Source organism: Pristis pectinata, chromosome 3 (assembly GCF_009764475.1).
Source record: "Pristis pectinata isolate sPriPec2 chromosome 3, sPriPec2.1.pri, whole genome shotgun sequence".
NCBI classification, from domain to species: Eukaryota; Metazoa; Chordata; class Chondrichthyes; order Rhinopristiformes; family Pristidae; genus Pristis; species Pristis pectinata.
In genome coordinates this window covers 70,970,142-70,990,310 of record NC_067407.1, presented here as the reverse complement: position 1 = coordinate 70,990,310, position 20,169 = coordinate 70,970,142, and the positions used below count along the sequence as shown (strand labels likewise).

General features: G+C 47.8%; 1 protein-coding gene and 1 long non-coding RNA gene across 2 annotated transcripts in view; one reads left to right on the top strand and one right to left on the bottom strand.

Annotated features, from left to right (window-relative positions):
• Window positions 1–261: 261 nt before the first annotated feature.
• LOC127568546 (uncharacterized) lies at window positions 262–3,947 on the bottom strand. Its single transcript, XR_007956025.1, has 3 exons — window positions 3,787–3,947; window positions 1,883–2,078; window positions 262–954 (listed from the first exon to the last, which is right to left on the bottom strand). It is a non-coding gene; the product is annotated as an uncharacterized LOC127568546 (long non-coding RNA).
• nt5e (5'-nucleotidase, ecto (CD73)) overlaps window positions 3,876–20,169 on the top strand; it is a 48,346-nt gene continuing 32,052 nt past the window's right edge. Inside the window, exon 1 of the mRNA XM_052012426.1 lies at window positions 3,876–4,287. Within this exon, the coding sequence (XP_051868386.1) occupies window positions 3,970–4,287 (318 nt within the window). The 5' untranslated portion in view covers window positions 3,876–3,969. The remainder of the gene's footprint in view (window positions 4,288–20,169) is intronic.

The following is a 20,169-nucleotide window of genomic DNA, read 5'->3' as shown; positions in this document are numbered from 1 at the left end:
CTAACTCTCACAAGGACCAAGGTGGTCTCATGCACTTGCCATTAAGACCACCTTGGTCCTTGTGCCACAGTGGACAATACCAATCTCCAATGTCAAAGGGCACAATACTAATCCCTCTCCCTTGCTCTCGTGAGGCTTGCAAGGCTCACTTTAAACTATTTGGTGGAGCTCATCGGAACAATATCCATTGGACAATGAGGATTAATCTCACAGAGCAAAGCTTTAAAATGCAAAGAAAAATACACACATGCTTGAATTTTGTTGAGGTTACATGGAACTGCCAGCATTTCTCAACATAAGACAAATAACTTTTGTGTCTCCCAAGAGCACTGCTAGCAATACTTCATTCTGCACTTCACCATGTGGAGTAGGGAATCTCCCTTTGGATCCTGGAATTAAACTGAGGTAAATTTGAGGTAAATTGGTTCATTATTGTCACATATACCGAGGTACAGTGACAAACTTTGTTTTGCATGCCATCCATACAGATCATTTTATCGCATCAGTACATCGAGGTAGTACAAGGGAAAGCAATAACGGAATGCAGAATAAAGTGTCACAGCTACAGAGAAAGTGCAGTGCAGGCAGACAATAAGGTGCAAGGTCATAACGAGATAGATTGTGAAGTCAAGAGTCCATCTTATCATGCTGGGGGACCGTTCAATAGTCTTATAACAGTGAGGTAGAAGCTGTCCTTGAGTCTAGTGGGATGTGCTTTCAGGCTTTTGTATCTTCTGCCCGATGGGAAAGGGGAGAAGAGAGAATATCCAGGGTGGGTGGGGTCTTTGATTATGTTGGCTGCTTTACCGAGGTATCAAGAAATGTAGACAGAGTCCATGGAGAGGAGGCTGGTTTCCGTGATGTGCTGAGCTGTGCACAACTCCCTGCAGTTTCTTGTGGTCTCGGGCAGAGTAATAGCGAATGCTGGAAAAACTGAGCAGCTCATGGCAACATCTGTGGAAAGAGAAACAGAGTTAACATTTCCAGTTGGCAACCTTACATCAGTGAACTCTGGGCCTGTTGCAGAAATTGCAGACAGCAAAGGAGGCTGAGGGGTGAGCCTATAGAGGTTTATAAAATCAGGAGGGGCACAGGTAAGGTGAATAGTAAAAGTCTTTTCCCCAGGGTAGGGGAGTCCAAAACTAGAGGGCACAGGTTCAAAGTGAGAGGGGTGTTGCCAATTATATGTAGCACACAGTAAAACACAATCACTTTGCCTAACAACTATGCTTCTTATATTAATCACAATTGATTCAAACTCAAAGATTCACCATGTAGTTTCAAACAAGACTCATTAACTCTTCATTTCCACAAGTCTTTTAGTTTACTTTCACAACTTCCAAAACCCACTACCTGTAATCAGATACCACCCGTTCTTGATGTACATGCTCGTGTGGATAAGGATTGGAATTAAGGCTGTGTAAAGGCAATAAAGAACTAAGCAAAGTATGGGAGGTGTTTGAAGAAATGTATAAAAGGTACCTAATGGGATGCTCAGCAACAGTGACTCCAGAGACCAGCCACTGAACAAGACCCTGAGTCAGCGATTCAGAGCCTTAATTCCAATCCTTATCCACACGAGCATGTGTTTCCTTAACTTGAAATTCCTGCTGGTGCCACCCTACAATTACTTTAACCATTTGGCTCCTAAATTACTGATAAGATAAAATAAGACACTGGAGTGTTTATCTGAGATTTGTAATCCATGAAATGCCCTGTTCCTCAGGATGTCCTGTCGCTAACACCCCCATCTGCTTGTTCTGTCCTCTGGATAGCTCACAGCAGGACATTTTACAGCGGGATGTTTGTAGCAGGATGTTTACAGTGGGATAGTCCACAGGACTGTAAAGCTGTCCCAACCATGTTCTTAAATGAGACTGACCAGATGTTGATTCCATGACCTTCCTTCACTATGCTTCTTTGTTCTGTGGTTTCCAACATCTTTTCCCAGGCAGCAGAATATCCTCCCAAAGTGTGATGGGAGATTTGACATTGTCCTGACTGCTACAGGGGAAAGGTTTGAAGAGATCTGAGGGGCAGGTTTTTCCACACAGAGGGTGGTGAGTAGATGGAACGAGCTGCCAGAGATAAGATAAGATACCTTTATTAGTCACATGTACATCGAAACACACAGTGAAATACATCTTTTGCGTCGAGTGTTCTGGGGGCAGCCCGCAAGTGCCACCACGCTTCCAGTGTCAACATAGCATGTCTACAACTTCCTAACCTGTATGTCTTTGGAATGTGGGAGGAAACCGGAGCACCCGGAGGAAGTCCACGCAGACACGGGGAGAATATATAAACCCCTCACAGACAGTGGCTGGAATTGAACCTGGGTCGCTGGTGCTTTAAAGCATTATGCTAACCACTGAAAGTGGTAGAAGTGGGTACAATAACAACACTTAGACAACATTTAAACAGGACCATAGATAGCAGAAGTTTAGAAGGATATGGACCAAATGCAAGCAAATGGGACGAGCTCAGGAAGGCACCTTGGTCAGGATGGATGAGTTGGGCTGAAGGACCGGTGTCCGTGCTGTATAACTCTATGTTTCATTTATTTCAGCCTTTCAGTTGACAGACTGCAAAGCTGGGCATAGCTGTACTGACTGCCAAAGGTGTACAGAGGGTTTTGTGGTGGGGTCTGTCCTCACCAGCCCATATCACCCTGTTACATGATTTGAGGCCCTGCTACCACTCAGCACCAAGTGGGATTTGGGATCCAGAGAAGGTACGTGTGAGGGAACGGGACATGTGGGCAGTGAGTGTGGGGGAATGGGACATGCGGGCAGTGAGTGTAGGCTTCAGGGAATGGGCACCACATACATTCAGTGAAGGATGAAGCCGTTCCTGACCTCAGGACTTCCAGCCTTTACAGCCTGCTGTAATGCGGGAAATAAGGTGGCTAATTTGTGTGCAGGCTGCTCCCCACCAAAAGTGAGAATCCCCAGGAATGTTGTTTCAGCTGGTGTTGGTTTGGGGATAAATATTGTTGAAGGAACTTCACTCATCATTTTCCAAACTACCTGACCACAGCCGAGTGCATCAGAGCAGCTGCACACTCTGGAGGGCCAGCCCAGTGGCAGGAGTGGGAACACTCTTCAATGAGTCATAGACAGAAACAGGCCCTTCAGCCCACTCAGTCTGTGCCCACCATCAAGCACCACATTCCCATCAACTCCCCCCAGATTCCACTACCCCCACACACACCAGGAGCAATTTACAGCGGCCGATTAACCTACCACTGAGCACCTCTTTGGGATGTGGGAGGAAAACCACGCGGTCACAGGGAGAACGTGCAAACTCCACACAGACAGCAGCCAGGGTCAGGATTGAGCAGGGGTCTCTGGAGCTGTGAGGTAGCAGCTGCCCTATCTGGTGCGGATAGTTCTGCTGTAACACGTTTCCATAACGCCAATGGGATATAACGCAATTGACGAGTTGGGGAACACTATTATGCGGGATGAATTGAAGTTCGCAATTCCCATCGGGAATTAGCCCCGCAGTAATCAGAGCCGGTTGTCTCTTAAGAACACAGGCTGCTAGTTTCACCGCCGGATACCATTGGAAATTGACAAGCAATCGTTTCTATTGATGCTTGTGCGACGATATTCTATTAAACAACGTTACATACAGTCTTTAATGTTTTTAGCTTGTAGTAACAAAACAAACTTCTCACTATTAAAAACACCTTTAGTCTTCAAATTCCTGCGGGGAAAATAACTTTGTTTTTGCGAGTCTGAAACTCTCCAGCCGCTGACGCCGCTTTCCCCCCGCTGTTTTTACCTTATCAAAGTGTGGAAGTGAGCCACGGCTCCGAGAGGTGACCAATGGGCTCCTCCCAGTCTGTTATCGTCCTGCTCTGTCCGGCACGGGTGAGTGGAGAAAGTGCTGGGCTTTACTCTACGACCGTGCGCTTCGCCTCCGCACTACTGAGCGGCTCCGCGCTAGTCAGTGCTTCCGCCGACCATGGGCTGCGCCTTCGCGCTGTTCTCCTTGCAGTGTGTGCTGTGCATCGGGCGCATTGCGTCCTTTCAGCTGACCATCCTTCACACCAACGATGTGCACGCCAGAGTGGAGGAGACCAGCGAGGACTCGGGCAAGTGCATCACCAAGTGTTTTGCCGGGGTCGCCCGGAGATTGACGAAGATCAAGGAGGTGCGTGCGAAGGAGAGCAACGTGCTGCTGCTGGACGCGGGCGACCAGTACCAGGGCACCATCTGGTTCAACTACTACAAGGGCACCGAGGCTGCACACTTCATGAAGAAGCTGCGCTACGACGTGATGGTAAAGAGCCGCTCCCGTGTCCACTCTGCCCACTCCTGGAGAGCTGGGATCGTCCCGTGCCCCCCCCCCCCCCGAATCTTGAGTGGGATGTGTCAAAGCGCATCAAACTATGCCTCCTCTGAACCAGCCCGTCCACAGCGCAGGGGAACGGCAGGGCAGTCAGCACCCTGCAGCGACTCTACCCATCTCACCGACCGGGTGGTGCTAAAACCCAGTGGGACTTACAGCACTGGACAGTCTCCCCTCTAACGTGTGCTGTGGGAGCGGGACAGTGTAGAGGAGCCGCCTGCCGCCCCTACCGTCCACCCGGGCCTGGGTCAAGGTGGACACCCCTGCAACCAAGGGTCCTGTTTAGCCCATAGGATGGGAAAGGTGTGAGCCTGGTGCATGAGCAAGATATATTACAATTTATTTAAGTGAAAACCAGTGCGTTTGCACTTTAGTAAATTAAAACATTGTCACTTTCACACTGCACATTAGAACATGTATTGTAAGAAGAAGATATAAGGGAAGATATGTGATGAAGGAAGTTATAAGGGGGATGTCAGGGGTAGGTTTTTTACACAGAGTGGTGGGTGCGTGGAACGTACTACCGGCAGAGGTTGTGGGGGCAGATACATTAGGGACATTTAAGAGACCCTTAGATAGCCACGTGAATGATAGAGGAATAGGGGTCTATGTGGGAGGGAAGGGTTAGATAGATCTTAAAGCAGGATAACATGTTGGCCCAACATTGTGGGCCGAAGGGCCTGTACTGTGCTGTAATGTTCTGTGTTCTAAGAAGAATGATAGTGTTCTGCTTTTGCCACTTCAGCAAGCGCAGATTTACAAAGCAGCACAAAATGACCAGCTGGTGTAACTACTTGTGAGCCCCTTCCACATAACTGTTACTGCGCCCAGCAGTTTGCCGGTGGAAGCACGGGGTATCAGCTGGCGTGAATCTCATTTAGTGAGGTTCGGTATCAGTTCCCAACTCAAGACAGTCAGAGCGACAAGGTCAGACCTGTGCTCAGTGAGTGACCTCCCTCAAATGCACGGTTCGACTTCTGGGGTGAGTCAGCACTCTCAGAGAGTGCGGCTGCCTTTCATAGACCCACCGAGAGATGGACCTCTTTTACACCAGCAACCATCAGAAGACATTTTCTCAGATAAACAAAGTGATTGCTGGGCCCCACACAGGGATGGTTGAGCAAATTACAGAGGTGGTGGCTTTGAAGGAATGACGTAGGAGGAAAAGTGAGTTGAGAGGATTAGGGAAGGAATTGAGCAGCTCTCTGCAAGCGAAGGCATGGCTGCTATTGACAGTGCAGAGGTTCCATTTGTGGAAGGCAGGTCAGAACTGGAGGAGTGACAAGGCTGGGGAGCTCACGGCGCTGGGCAGGGTGAGAGCACAGAGGATGCAATTTAAACCTGAGGTGGTGCTCAGCCAGAAGCCAGTGCAGGACAGTGAGCTCAGGGGTGATGGGTGAACAGGGGCTGCCAGGGGTCGGGACACAGGCAACGTTGTTTTGCATGTTCTCAGTGTAATAAGGGAGGCAGGCTGGCAGTATGTTGGAATGGTCAGATCTAGAGGTAACAATGGCATGGGTGGGTGTTTCAGTGCCAGCTGAGCGGTTCCATTGTTTTTGCACTGGTCACTGTATTTATTGTTGTATTTATTATTACCACATGCACTGTTTAGTCTGTGAGCTTCACGCTAGCAAGGAATTTCATTGCACCCTGATCTGTGGGGGCAGTTCTATAAGGCTATAGGTGATCTCAGGGTACTCTGTTGAAAGGAGGGATTATTCGAATTATTCGCTCTACACCCTCCCCTCCCTCAACAAACCCTCTGTCCCTCTACATAACCTCCCCCGTCCCTCATGAGCACCCCCCCCCCGCCCCCCAGTTGTTGCCTATTCAAACACCTGCCTGGTGCACCTGGCCCCATCCCTCAACAACCCCCATCATGTCCATGTACATCCCAACCCTTCCACTCCTTCTACACCCCTCCCCTTACTCTACACACCCTCCCATCCCTCTACACCACCCCTGCCCTCCCCTACACCACCTCCACCCCTCTGCATCCCTTTTCCTCTACACCCCCTCGTCTCCCTCTACACCCCTTCATCTACCTCTACACCCCGTCGTCTCCCTCTACACCCCCTCATCTCCCTCTACATTCCCATCCCTCTACATCCCCTCCGCTCCCTATACACCCCTCCTCCCCTCCCTCTACACTAACCCCCACCTCTCTGCACCCTCTCCCCTCCCTCTCCACCTCTTCATCTCTCTAAAACCCCCTCCCTCTACATCCTCTCCCCTCCCGCTACACCCCAGCTATCCCTCTACACCCCTTCCCTTCCCTCTACATCCCCCTGCCAACCATTTACATCCTCTACCCCCTTCTCCCCCACCGCATAGTTCATCAACATTTCTTAGCACCCTACCATTTACTGTACATGTCCTACCTCGATTTGACTTCCCAAATGTATCACCTCGCACCTGTCAGGACTAAATTCCATCTGCTAACGCTCCACCCAACTCTCCAACTGATTCATATCCTGCTGGAGTCTCAGACAACCTTCCTTGCTATCCACAACACCACCAACTTTCATGTTGTCCACAAGCTTACCAATCATACCTCCGACATTTGCATCCAAGTCATTAATGTAGATCACAAACAACAAGGGTCCCAGCATCGATCCCCGCTGTACACACTAGTCACTTCCCGAAATTCAGCAACACTTCAATAAAATGCTGTTAGCAGGATATGGTGAAGCAGTAATTAAATCCCTGAACAAGTTGTCAGAGATCTGGACTCCTGGGTTTGAATCCTGCCACAACAGGTAGGTTACTTCACCTAAAACAGCAGAGGAAGGAAGACACGGGTGGGAGTAGTCTATAGGCCCCAAAAATGTGACCTCTTAGTAGGGTGGAGCAGAAATATCTGGGGCATGCTTGAAGGGAACTGCAACTGTCATGGGAGATCTTAATCCACATACTGATTCAACTAAGCAAACTAACAGGGCTATTGTAGAAGAAAAAAATTGTTGAGTTTTTTCCTAACAATGTTAGGAATGTTTTTCCTAACACATGTTAGGAAACAATGTTCCTAAAACAATGTTTTTCCTAACACATTCCCTAACAATGTGTTAGGGAACTTACATGGGAACTGGCTATTTCAAATTTGGTAATGAGTAATGAGGAAAGATTAATAAGAGATATTGTGGTCAAAGATCTACTCAGAGGTAATGGCCACAATATGGTAGAAATGCAGATGCACTTGAGGGTGAATATCACAGGAACAAAGCTAATCTTAAATCAGGACAATTACAATGGTATGAAGGCGGAGAATGGACAGGGAAAATAAGCTAAGGGACAGGTCAGTATCCAAACAGTGCCAGGTATTCAAACAGCTGGTCCATAACATTCAGCAGGAACTTATCCCAATCAGAAAGAGGGATGCCATGAAAAAGAAACACAATCTGCAGTTACCAAAGGAGGTCAAGGATAATGTTAAATAGAAAAGTAGGACATACAAAGTGACAAGGGCTGGTGGTAGGGCAGAGGACTGGGAAGTTCTTTGCATCCAGCAGCAAAAGACTAAAAGCTCATAAGGAAGAAAATTGATTTTGAGAGAAAATGTGTGTGTAATATCAAAGCAAACAGTAAGAGTTTGTAAGGATATACTAATAGGAAGGCAGTGGCTAAGGTTGGTGTGGGACCTCCAGAGAACAAGGCTGGTGAATTAATAAGAGGCAAGAAAGAATGGCAGGTATATTAAATCAATTTTTGCATCAGTCTTCACCATGGAGGACACTACAAATACCCCTAAGATAACAGATGGGTTTATTTCAAGTAACAGGGAGGAAATTGTAAAAATCCCAGTCATGAAGGATAAAGTACTAGAGAAAGTCACGGGACTAAAGGCAGATAAATCGCCAGGACTGATGACCTGAACCCAAGGGTTTTAAAGGAAGTGGCTGCAGCAACAGTAGCCCCATTGGTTGAAAATTTTCAAAGCTCACTAAATCCAAGGAAGGTACCAGAAGATTGGAAAACAGCCAATGTGACTCCCTTGTTCAAAAAGAGAGGAAGACAGAGGCAGGGAACTATAGGCCAGTTAACTGAACATCTGTTGATGGCAAGATGCCAGAGTCAATAACCAAAGATAAGACACGAATAATCAACAATCAAAGATTCAGGTAGAGATACGATATTCAGCTTTCTTAAGCAATAAATCTAACCTAGTCAAGATGATTTTATCGAATACAAATCACGTTTGACAAATTTGCTGGAACTCTTTGAGGATGTGACAGGGAGAGTTGATAGCGGGGGATCTGTAGATGTAATGTATTTAGATTTCCAAAAGGCATTTGACAAGCTGCCATAAGAGGCTGGTGCATAAATTATGAGCCCAAGATATTGGCGGAAGTGTGTTGGCATGGATTGCAAACTGGCTGTTACATACAAAACAAGGAGTTAGTATTAATGAGTCATTTTCAGGCTGGAGGGATGTAACTAGTGGAGTATCCCAGGGGTCATTTCTTGGCTCTCAGTTGTTTACTATTTACGTTAATGACCCAAAGGAAGGAATAAGATGTAAGGTTTCCAAGGATGCCAATGATACAAAAATAGGTGGAAGGGCATGTTGTGAGGACATTGTGATTCTGCAGCAGGACATGGATAAGGTGAGTGGGGAAAACCTGGCAAATGGAGTTCAATGTGAGGAAGTGTGAAGTCGTGCACTTTGGTAAAAAGAAAGAAAAGGTGGATTATTATCTAAAATAATTAACTGAAAATGAGTGAAGTTCAGAGGGATCTAGCTGTTCCGGTGCATGAATCACAAAGAGTTAACAGGCAAGTCCAACAAGAAGTTAAGAAGGCAAATGGCATTTTGGCCTTCAATTGCAAAGGGGTTGTTTAAAATTAGGGAGGTATTTTTACAGTTTTACAGGGTGTTGGTGAGTCCACACCTAGAGTACTGCATACAGTTTTGGTCTCCTTACCTAAAAAGGGATATGGAACCATTGGAGGCAGTCCAAAGGAGAGTCACTAGACTAATTCCTGGGTTGAGAGGGTTGTCTTTACTAAGAGAGGCTGGACAGTTTGGGTCTGTATTCCTCTGAGTTAGAAGAAGGGGGCTTGATGTGGTTGTTATTGAGATGTTTCCACCAATGGGTGAGTCACGAACAAGGGAACAGTTACAAGGTAAGGGGCCAGTCATTTAAACTTGAAAAATTTCTTCTCAGAGGCTGGTGAATCTCCAGAATTCTCTGCCCCTGAGGGTGGTGGAGGCCACATCATTAGACGTATTTAAGGTGGAGATACTGTAGATAAATATCTGAAAGGTTGGGGAATCGAGGGTTATGGGGAACTGGCACAGAAGAGGAGTTGAGGCCGATGTAGATTAGCCACGATGACATTGAATGGTGGGGCAGGCTTGAGGGGCCAAGTGGCCTCCTCCTGCTCCTATTTTCTCAGTTTCTTGTGTAAAAAGCCAAAGGTAGCCTTGATATTGGTGACCAGAAGCTGATCAGATTGTGGTAACAGCCCTCCTGGTTGACCGATACCCAGAGGGAGGAGGCCCGCTGTCCCTGTTCCACTAAACTAGTCCCCTTTGCCTGCATTTAGTCCATATGTCTCTAAACCCCTCCCATGTATGTACTTATCCAAATGTCTTTTAAATGTTGTTACTGTACCTGCCTCATCCACTTCCTCAGGCAGCTTGTTCCATATACTCACCACTCTCTGCGTGAAGAAGTTGCCCCTCGGGTCCCTTTTCTATCTTTCACCTCTCACCCTAAACCTCTGCCATCTAGTTTTTAGTTCCCCTTCCCTGGGGAAAAGACAGTGTGCATTCACCCTGTCTATGCCCCTCATGATTTTACACACTTCAGTTATTCCCACTATCCGGCCCTTGACCACTGCTAGGCCAATACACCCAGCAAAAAGTGTGTGGCGGACTTCTGCCTCCACATCCTGTCAGCAGAGAATTCTGATCCCCACCGTTCACTGAACAAAAATTGTTTCTCTTAACTGCCGTCTCATGCAATTGGCTTAAATCTGCACCCTCCAGGTACTGACCGCTCTGCTTAGGGAGATGGATCCTGGCTGTTCACTGCTTCAGCATCTCACACTTCAGTTAAATCTCCTCTCAGGCTCCCTTGTTCCTAAACAAACAATCCCAGCCTCGACATACTCTGCAGCCCTGGCAACACCTGCAGGAATCTCCTCTGTACCCTCCAGTGCCATCATATCCTGCAGTTTGGTGACAGAACTGTACACAGTGGTCAAACTGGGGCCTAAGGTTTTACAGTTCTGGCACCTCTTCCCAAATTTTGTATTCCATGTCTCGACCAATAAAGACAAGCACCCCATAGGCCTCTGACGTACTTTATCAACCTGACTGCGACATACAGGGATTTTGGGATATGCACTTCAAGATCCAACTGATCTTAGTTCATCAAGTTCATAGAGTCATACAGCACAGAAACAGGCCCTTCAGCCCAACTGGTCCATGCCAATCGAGATTCCCATCCGAGCTAGTCCCATTTGCCAGCATTTGGCCCATAAGCTTCTAATCTTTTCCAATTCACGTACCTGTCCAACTATCTTCTGAAAGTTCTTATTGTACTTGCCTCAACCACTTCCTCTGGCAGCACATTCCACATACATACCACCCTTTGTGTAAAAAAAAATGTTGCCCCTCAAGTTCCTATTAAATCTTTCCCCCCTCACCTTAAACCTATGCCCTCCAGTTCTTGATTCTCCAACTCTGGGAAAAAGACTGAGTGTGTTCACCCTATCCATGCCCCTCATGATTTTATACATCTCTATAAGATCACCTCTCAGTCTCCTATGTTCTAAGGAATAAAGTGCTAACCTGTCCAACCTTTCCCTGTAACTCAGTCCCTCAAGTCCTGGCAGCATCCTTGTAAATCTTTTCTGCACTCTTTCCATCTTTCTGAAAGCAGGGTGACCAAAACTGAACACAGTTCTCCAAGTGCAGCCTCACCAGCATCCAGCTCCATGACCTCCCAACTTCTGCTGTCCAACGTGTGTCCTTTCACCTTTGTACTCCAATGTGCCTACCCACTATATCTGCTCCAGGAGCAATGAATTCATGAGTTTCTGCTGTTTATAACTCACATCATTCATTGTGATGACGTTAAATTTCAGTGTCATACTATTTTGTTAATCTTTCTGTTAATCAGTTTAGTATAAATAGGTCAGTGAATGCTTAAGCAGCATTAGGGAGAATCTGGCATGACCAGTACCAAGTGTTATGTAGGGAATTTCTATTCCCAGAAATTCATAAATGCTTGAGATTATTCAGTATCCATTCCAATGCCTAATTCTAAGTTAAATATTAATACAATGTTATTAATAAATAAATTGCAAAGATTAATTGCCATTAGGGTTGCTCCTTGTGCTTTGTCCTTGGGCATTTGTTTGATGTTCTGAAGAAAGTGATGTTCTAAAGCAGTTGTTGCTGGCTGTTCACGAATGCAAGTTGTTGTTGTTGACCTTCGCACAGTGAGGCTGTCACATCTTGGGGCACTGCATCATGGCAGGATGAGGCCACTGTTCACAACAGGAATGTGTGGGAAAGGTGCCAGAACTTGGCTGATTCATTGTGTAACCTAAACAAAGACAGGAGACACAAGAGACTGCCGATGCTGGAATCTGGAGCAACAAACAATCTGCTGGAGGAACTCAGCGGGTCAGGCAGCATCTGTGGAGGGAAATAGGCTGTCGATGTTTTGGGTCGAGACGCTTCATTTGGACTGCAAGAAAGAGGGGAAATAGCCAGCATGAAGAGGTGAGGGGAAGGGGGGGACCAAGAGCTGGCAGGTGACAGGATCCCGGTGAGGAGAGGTGATTGGCAGACAGAGGAGGGGAGAGTGGAGATGGCGACAGAGGCTGGGAGGTGATTGGTGGAGGTGACATAGGGCTGCAGGTGATGGAATCTGATAGGAGAGGAAGGTGGAGCATGGAACCAAATAAGGGAGGTGGGGGGGGGGGGCAGATGGGAACAGTTGGGAGGGAGGGGACCCAGTGGGTGGTGTGTGTGGGTGATGGGCAGATGGTGTGGGAGGGGGAGGAGAAGGAGATCATTGGTCAGAACATTCTTTGCACTTAATGTGTGTGAACACAGTTGGCACAGTGTAACTCACTGGACTGATAGCAGGTGGTCCGCCCCTGCAGGCCTCCTGTCTGGAGTCAAACCGGACGCCACGCCAGTCATTATGTCTCCATTTCATCAGCTGTGCACTGATATTTTGGCATGAAGGTAGTGGTTGGGATGAGGTCTGTGTTGCAATATCAGGAACAATATCAGCCCCAGGTGGATGTGATAAATGAAGGAATTTGCATTTAAAGAGTTTTTCTAACCACAGATCATTGCTGGACCTTTGCCTCCTCTGTTTGTGATGACTGGTTGAAGGGGTAAATATTTGGCCCTTGATGCTCTGGGACGGTCAAGATGAGGTCTTGATTGACAGCCAGTTTTGCCCATGTTTAGTGCACAACATCATCTTGCATAAGGGCTTTGAGGCTGCCCTGGGAGTGATCAGCTGGAGGCTTTGTTAAACAACAGTTTGCCATGACTAGTGCCCTTCAAGTCACCCCGGTGGTATTTTTTTGGTGCCTTCATGCCAAAATATCAGTGCTTTGAACCATCTCCTAACAGTGACCGAGAGAGTGGTGGGTGCCTGGAACATGTTGCCAGGGGTAGTGGTGGAAGCAGATACAATAATGGTGTTAAAGAGGCTGTTAGATACATGAATATGCAGGGAGTGGAGGGATATGGATCACCTACAGGCAGAAGAGATTTAGTTTAATTTGGGGCAAAGGGCCTGTTCCTGTGCTGCACTGTTCTATGTTCCATGTTCTATGAGTGTACACAGTAGTGCTGTCCATTCCAAGTGCCACTTTCAAGGATACAAACTGCACAACTGGGGATACCCACCGCTTCCTTCCCAGTGCTGCTGGAGCTGTGAGGAAGAACATAGAACAGTACAGGGCAGGAGCAGGCCCTTCAGCCCACCATGTCTGTGCCGACCATGATGCCAATCTAACTAATGCCATCTGCCTGCATGTGGCCTATCTCCCTCCATCCTCTGCCTGTTCATGTGCCTGTCTCAATGCCTCTTAAACATGGCTACCGTTTCTACTTCTACCACCTCCCCAGAAGGTGGAGATGGGTCAGGAGTCTCTCTGGGATACCTGCAAAGCTCGGAAACACCTCTTCTGGAAATTCACCAAGGGTTCACCTTGGAGTAGGAGCTGTGCTGCCCAGATGAGGGAGTTAGCAGGGGTGTACCTGACCATAAGGGTGAGGAACAGGTGGAGAACATGAGTACATTGGCAGGGCTGAAGGACAGGAGGGTGAGGTGATGTCAGTGTCACATTCCAAAGCCCATGAGATCCCTCACCTGGTTCCTGAGCCACCCTGCAGTCACAGCCCAAGCACTCAGAGTGTGGGGGCCACTCCATGGCACACTGCACCAATTAACCTGCAGTTATTAGGTAGCACCAATGCTGTGTGCTGACCTTGACTATCACACCGGCATCTCAAAAAGTGCTGCAACCATTTGGCACCTGGCCAAAATGGTTCACAGTGTCTTTTGCAATGGAAGATAATAGATCTGCTGTAATACGACTTCTGTGGCATACCTAGCTTGTGCCAGCCAGATGGGCCAGAGAAGGGTGTGTACTTCCGTTGATCATCCAGTCAGATGCTAAGATTCCTGATCAAAAATGCCAGCATAAACAAGAACAGCCAAGGCAATTACTCAGAGAAGCCTTTCTATATCTGCTGTATTGAATGTGTTTAATCACTTCCCCACCACTGCCTCGTCCACTGGCTGACTTCATCTCCAACATTTTCCACATTGCTTGCAATACACAGCCTCACTCTCCCCGCTCCCTTCTCCTTCAGCAGCCTCTTAGATAATGTACTTTCCATTTCTGAGGCCACGTTCTCTGATTCCATCTGAAACTCAAATGTGCCCTTGCTCTGTTCCCAGCCACTCCTTGTCCCCTGATCTCTTACCCGTCCTCTCACTCACTCTCTCTCTCTCACACACACTCTCTGCCTCTCCCTCTCATTCTCCCTCACCCCCCTCTCTTGCTCTCTTTCTCTCAGCCTCTCTCTCCCTCACCTTCTCTTGCCCTTATCCTCTCTCTGTTGCTTGCCCTCCCTCTGATCACCCCCCCTCTCTCTCCCTCTCTCCCTCACATTCTTTCTCTCTCTTGCTCTTTCTTCTTTGGTCTTGCTCTCCCTCACCCCCTCTCTCTTCTCTCTCTCACCTTCTCTTACCCTCACTAACACACTCTCTCTCTCTCTCACCTTCTCTTATCATAGAACCATAGAACACTACAGCACAGAATTCCGCTAGTCCCATTGACCTGCACCCAGTCCATAACCCTCCAGACCTCTCACCCTGTCTCTCTCTCACACACCTTCTCTTACCCTCACTCACACACTCTCTCTCTCTCCACCCTCTCTCTCGTTCTCCTGACCCAGTCGCAGCCAGCCTGAACCCAGTCCATCTGATGAGCCATTCCCAGCTTTGAGCTGATCACAGCCAATCCCAACCCAGCCCTGAGCCGATGGTAGCCACTCTGAATATCATCTGACCACAGTGGTGTTCTGTTGGAGGGGAACCTGTTGGAGGTGGTGTTCCCACGTGCCTGCTGCCTTCGTCGCTCATGCTGTTGGAGGTCGTGGGTTTGGGAGGGGATGTCAGAGGAGCCTGGCTGAGTTCCTGCAGCACATTGTTGTGACCTTGCAGCTTATTGCACTGCACTTTCTCTGTAGCTGTGACACCTTACTCTGTACTGTTATTGTTTTTTACCTGTACTACATCAGTGCACTCTGTACTGACTCAATGTAACTGCACTGTGTAATGAATTGATCTGTACGATCAGTTTGTAAGACAAGTTTTTCACTGTACCTCGGTACATGTGACAATAATAAACCAACACCAATACCCACCGCAGACCTGCTCTGGCAGCTCTGTTCTTTACCACTCAGCCATGTCAGGGTGTGCTGCCAAAACAGGGTGCCCCTGCTAATTACTGTGCTTCCTCCCAGTGTTGGTCAACATGGAGGACCACTGGTTTATCAGCTGGGAGAGGTTATCAGTATAAACATTGTATCACCACCGATGACTGTTCCCCAGAGCCTGTGATCTGTCCCTGAGGTGCCTAACCTGCAGTGCTGCCAAAAACTACAGGGGCTCCAAGAGGTCTCAATAATAAGGCAATTTTGTTAGAAAGTTCACAAAATAGTGAAAAATATAAATATACCCTGGGCATGTTAGCCCTTGACACCAGGACAGCCCACAACTCTGAAGAGGAGCAGCCCATCAGGTGTATATGAAGGCTCACCAGAAAACAAGTGGCTTTCATTTAATAAACTTAGGAATCATTGTTCCAGAATTCCTCTCCTGAACAGTTCATACTTATCACCTCGATTTCCTATTTAAAATCCTCAAACATGTGACCATAGAACAGTGCAGCACAGGAATGTTTGTGCCGACTATGATGCCAATCTAGCTAATCCCATCTGCCTGGATATAGTCCATATCCCTCTGTTCCCCACCTCTTCATGTGTCTGTCTAAATGCTTCTTAAATGTTGCTGTTGTATCTGCATCCATCACCTCCCTTGGCAGTGCGTTCCAGGCACCTAGTACTCGCTACTTTAAAAAAATTGTTACGGGCGAGCCCAGATTGGCCCAGGAGGTTCAGTGATGCCATTCCTCATGCCACACCCCATCTGGATCCTGGTCATTGTTGGGCACTTTGTGTTATTGGGACATGGCCCAGGTAAGCCTCCCTACCTACCTCCGTCTGCATCAGCACCAGGCCATGACTCTGATCCCTCTCATACAGAGGATACATCCAGCAGAAAGGAGCCATGCGATTGACACTCCATTCACCACCTGAAACACTCCCATCCTCCACCACCGGCACACAGTGACTGCAGTGTGTACCATCTACAAGATGCACTGCAGTTACATTCCCAGGCTACCCCAACAGCACCACCCAAACCCACCACCTCTACCACCAAGGACAAGAGCAGAAGGTGCATGGGAACACCACCACCCACAGGTTCACCTCCAATCACACAATATCCTGACTAGGAAACGTATTGTTGGTCCTTCACCATCACTGGGTCTCAATACTGGAACTCCCTCCCCAACAGCACTGTGGGAGCACCTTCACTAGGACGATTGCAGCAGTTCAAGAGGAAGTTTATTACCACCTTATAAAGGGCAGTTGAAGATGGGCAATAAATAGTGGCCTTGCCCGTGACATCCGAATTCTAAAAATAAATTAAAGAAATCACCCCACCCCCACCTCCCCAACACACTGATCAGCCCCACCCCCAATTCATTGGTCACCCACACCCTTGATTCCCTGATCTCCCCACCCTCACCACCAGCCCCATTCATTATCCAGCCCACCCCAGTGCCAACGCTGTGCAACAGCCAGTGTACAGGGCACATCAGCAAGTTCTCTCTCTTCTGCACTGTTGTCCCCTTCTAGATTTGGGCTTTAAAACTGTCTTGGGATCTTTCAGTACAATAAAGGTCCTGTATAAATGGAAGCACTTGTTAGTGCATTTCTTCTTGCATAATCTGGAATGAAGGATAGCTTTATACACTCCTGCTGCCCTGCCCAAGATGAGATAATTCAGTGCAAGGCAAGGATCAAAGGTTTAACCAACCCAGTTCAGTCTGATCACAGACGTACACCAATCATCCAGACCCGTGGGGGACTTTTGCTTTCCTCGAGGTGTTTCCAGAGGTGGTGATGGGACTACAGGACTGACATATGCATTATATGTGTGTTCTGGCCTTAAAAAGCAAGGTTGGAGACACAGGAGACTGCAGATGCTGGAATCTGCTGGAGGAACTCAGCGGGTCGAGCAGCATCGGTGGGGTGGGGGGGAGGAATTGTCAACGTTTCAGGTCCTGATGTAGGGTTTCCACCCAAAACGTCAACAATTCCTTTCCCCCCTCGGATGCTGCTCGACCCGCTGAGTTCCTCCAGCAGATAGCTTGTTGCTGAAGAATAAGGATTCCTTGTGACTTGTATAACTTCAATATCCTGGTTAAATATCCTGTAACCTTAATGAAAATCAAAAACTGCAGATGCTGGACATCTGAAATAAAACCAAGTGCTGTAACCACCCATCAGGTCAGCAAGTATCCATGGAAAGGGAAACAATGTTAATGTTTTGAGTCAATAGTTTACAGCATTTTCTGTTCTGTATTCCTGTGACCTACGCTGTTGGCAGTCAGCCAACTACGGCTGACAGCCATGCTGGGAAACCGTTCGGAGCTACATTTATGGAAGTAAACTTTGGTCAAATTGGAGGAACCAGACAAACAGGCTTAGTTCCCACAAATTACCTCAAACATGAGTTTGAACCTTCTTGCAGGTGGAAGTGATTCTCTCCAATGCTTCATCCCAATCATCCCTTCTGTTCTTTGCCCCAGTTTACCACAGACTCAGCTGAAATAGTCCAAGCTGAGTCTGACCAAAGGTGGAAAGAGAGAAAAACATGGCGAGAGAGGTGATAGAAGATGAGCAAAAGAGTGAGAAGTAGAAAGTGTGAGAGGGGGAGTGAACCATAGAACCATAGAACCATAGAACCATACAGCACATAACAGGCCCTTCGGCCCACCGTGTCGTGCCGTCCATCAGACCACCCTCACACTACCTAACCCCTTCCTCCCGCATATCCCTCTATCTCACGTTCCTCCATATGCCTATCCAACAAGCTCTTGAACCTGTTCAATGTATCTGCCTCCACCACCACCCCAGGCAGTGCATTCCATGCACCAACCACTCTTTGGGTGAAAAACCTCCCTCTGACATCTCCCCTGAACCTCCCACCCATAACCTTAAAGCCATGACCTCTCGTCTTGAGCATTGGTGCCCTGGGAAGGAGGCGCTGACTGTCTATCTATTCCTCTCAATATTTTATATACCTCTATCATGTCTCCTCTCATCCTCCTCCTTTCCAGTGAATAAAGCCCTAGCACCTTAAGCCTCTCCTCATATTCAATACTCTCCAATCCAGGCAGCATCCTGCTAAATCTCCTCTGCACCCTCTCCAACGCCTCCACATCCTTCCTATAATGAGGCGACCAGAACTGAACACAGTACTCTAAGTGTGGCCTAACTAGAGTTTTGTAAAGCTGCATCATAACCTCGCGGCTCTTAAACTCAATCCCGCGATTTATGAAAGCCAACATCCCATTGGCCTTCTTAACTGCTCTTTCCACCTGTGAGGCAACTTTCAACGAACTGTGAATATGAACCCCCAGATCCCTCTGCTCCTCCACACTGCCAAGTACCTTGCCGTTTACCCTGTACTCTGCCCTGGAGTTAGTCCTTCCAAAGTGTACCACCTCACACTTCTCCGGATTGAACTCCATCTGCCACTTGTCAGCCCAGCTCTGCATCCTATCAATATCCCTCTGTAAGCTCCAACAGCCCTCCACACTATCCACAACACCGCCTATCTTAGTGTCGTCCGCAAACTTACTAACCCAGCCCTCCACCCCCTCATCTAAGTCATCTATAAATATCACAAAAAGTAGAGGTCCCAGAACCGATCCCTGCGGGACACCACTAGTCACTGCCTTCCAATCCGAGGGCACTCCTTCCACCACAACCCTCTGCTTTCTACATGCAAGCCAATTCCTAATCCACACAGCCAAGCTTCCTTGGATCCCTCGGCCTCTGACCTTCTGAAGAAGCCTACCATGAGGAACCTTATCAAACACCTTACTAAAATCCATGTAAACCACATCCACCACACTGCCCTCATCAATCTTCCTGGTCACCTCCTCAAAGAACTCTATCAGGCTTGTGAGGCAAGATCTTCCCTTCACAAAGCCATGCTGGCTGTCCCTAAGCAGTCCATGATTCTCAAGGTGTTCATGAATCCTATCCCTTAGAATCCTTTCTAACAGCTTACCCACCACAGGTGTGAGACTCACCGGTCTATAATTCCCTGGCCTATCCCTATTACCTTTTTTGAACAAGAGGACCACATTCGCAACCCTCCAATCCTCCGGCACCACCCCCGTAGACAACGAGGACTCAAAGATCCTTACCAGCGGTTCAGCAATCTCCTCCCTAGCCTCTCGAAGCAGCCTGGGGAAAATCCCGTCAGGCCCCGGAGATTTATCTGTCTTAATATTATTTAACAACTTCAACACATCCTCTCTCTTGATATCAACAACCTCGAGAACATTACCCCTACCAGCACTCCCTTCCGCATCATCAAGACCTCTCTCCCTGGTGAATACTGAAGAGAAGTACTCATTCAGAACTTCTCCCACTTCCGCCGCCTCCAGGCAAATTCTCCCACCTTTGTCCTTAATCGGACCTACCTTCACCCTAGCCATCCTCCTACCCTTCACGTACTTGAAAAAGGCCTTGGGATTTTCCTTAACCCTACTAGCCAAAGACTTTTCATGTCCCCTTCTAGCTCTCCTCAGCCCTTTCTTAAGTTCCTTCCTCGCTACCCTATATTCCTCACGGGCCCTGTCTGAACCTTGCTGCTTATACCTCACGTATGCTACCTTCTTCTCCCTAACAAGTGGTTCCACCTCTCTCGTCACCCACGGTTCCTTCACCCTGCCATTCCTTCTCTGCCTCACCGGGACATATTTATCTCTAACATCCTGCATAAGATCCCTGAATATCGACCACATCCCCATGGTACATTTTCCTTCAAAAAGGACATCCCAATTTACACTCCCAAGTTCTCTCCTTATAGCCTCATAGTTAGCCCTTCCCCAATTGAAAAACCTCTTGTCCTCTCTGCACCTGTCCCTGTCCATGACAATTTTAAAGGTTATGGA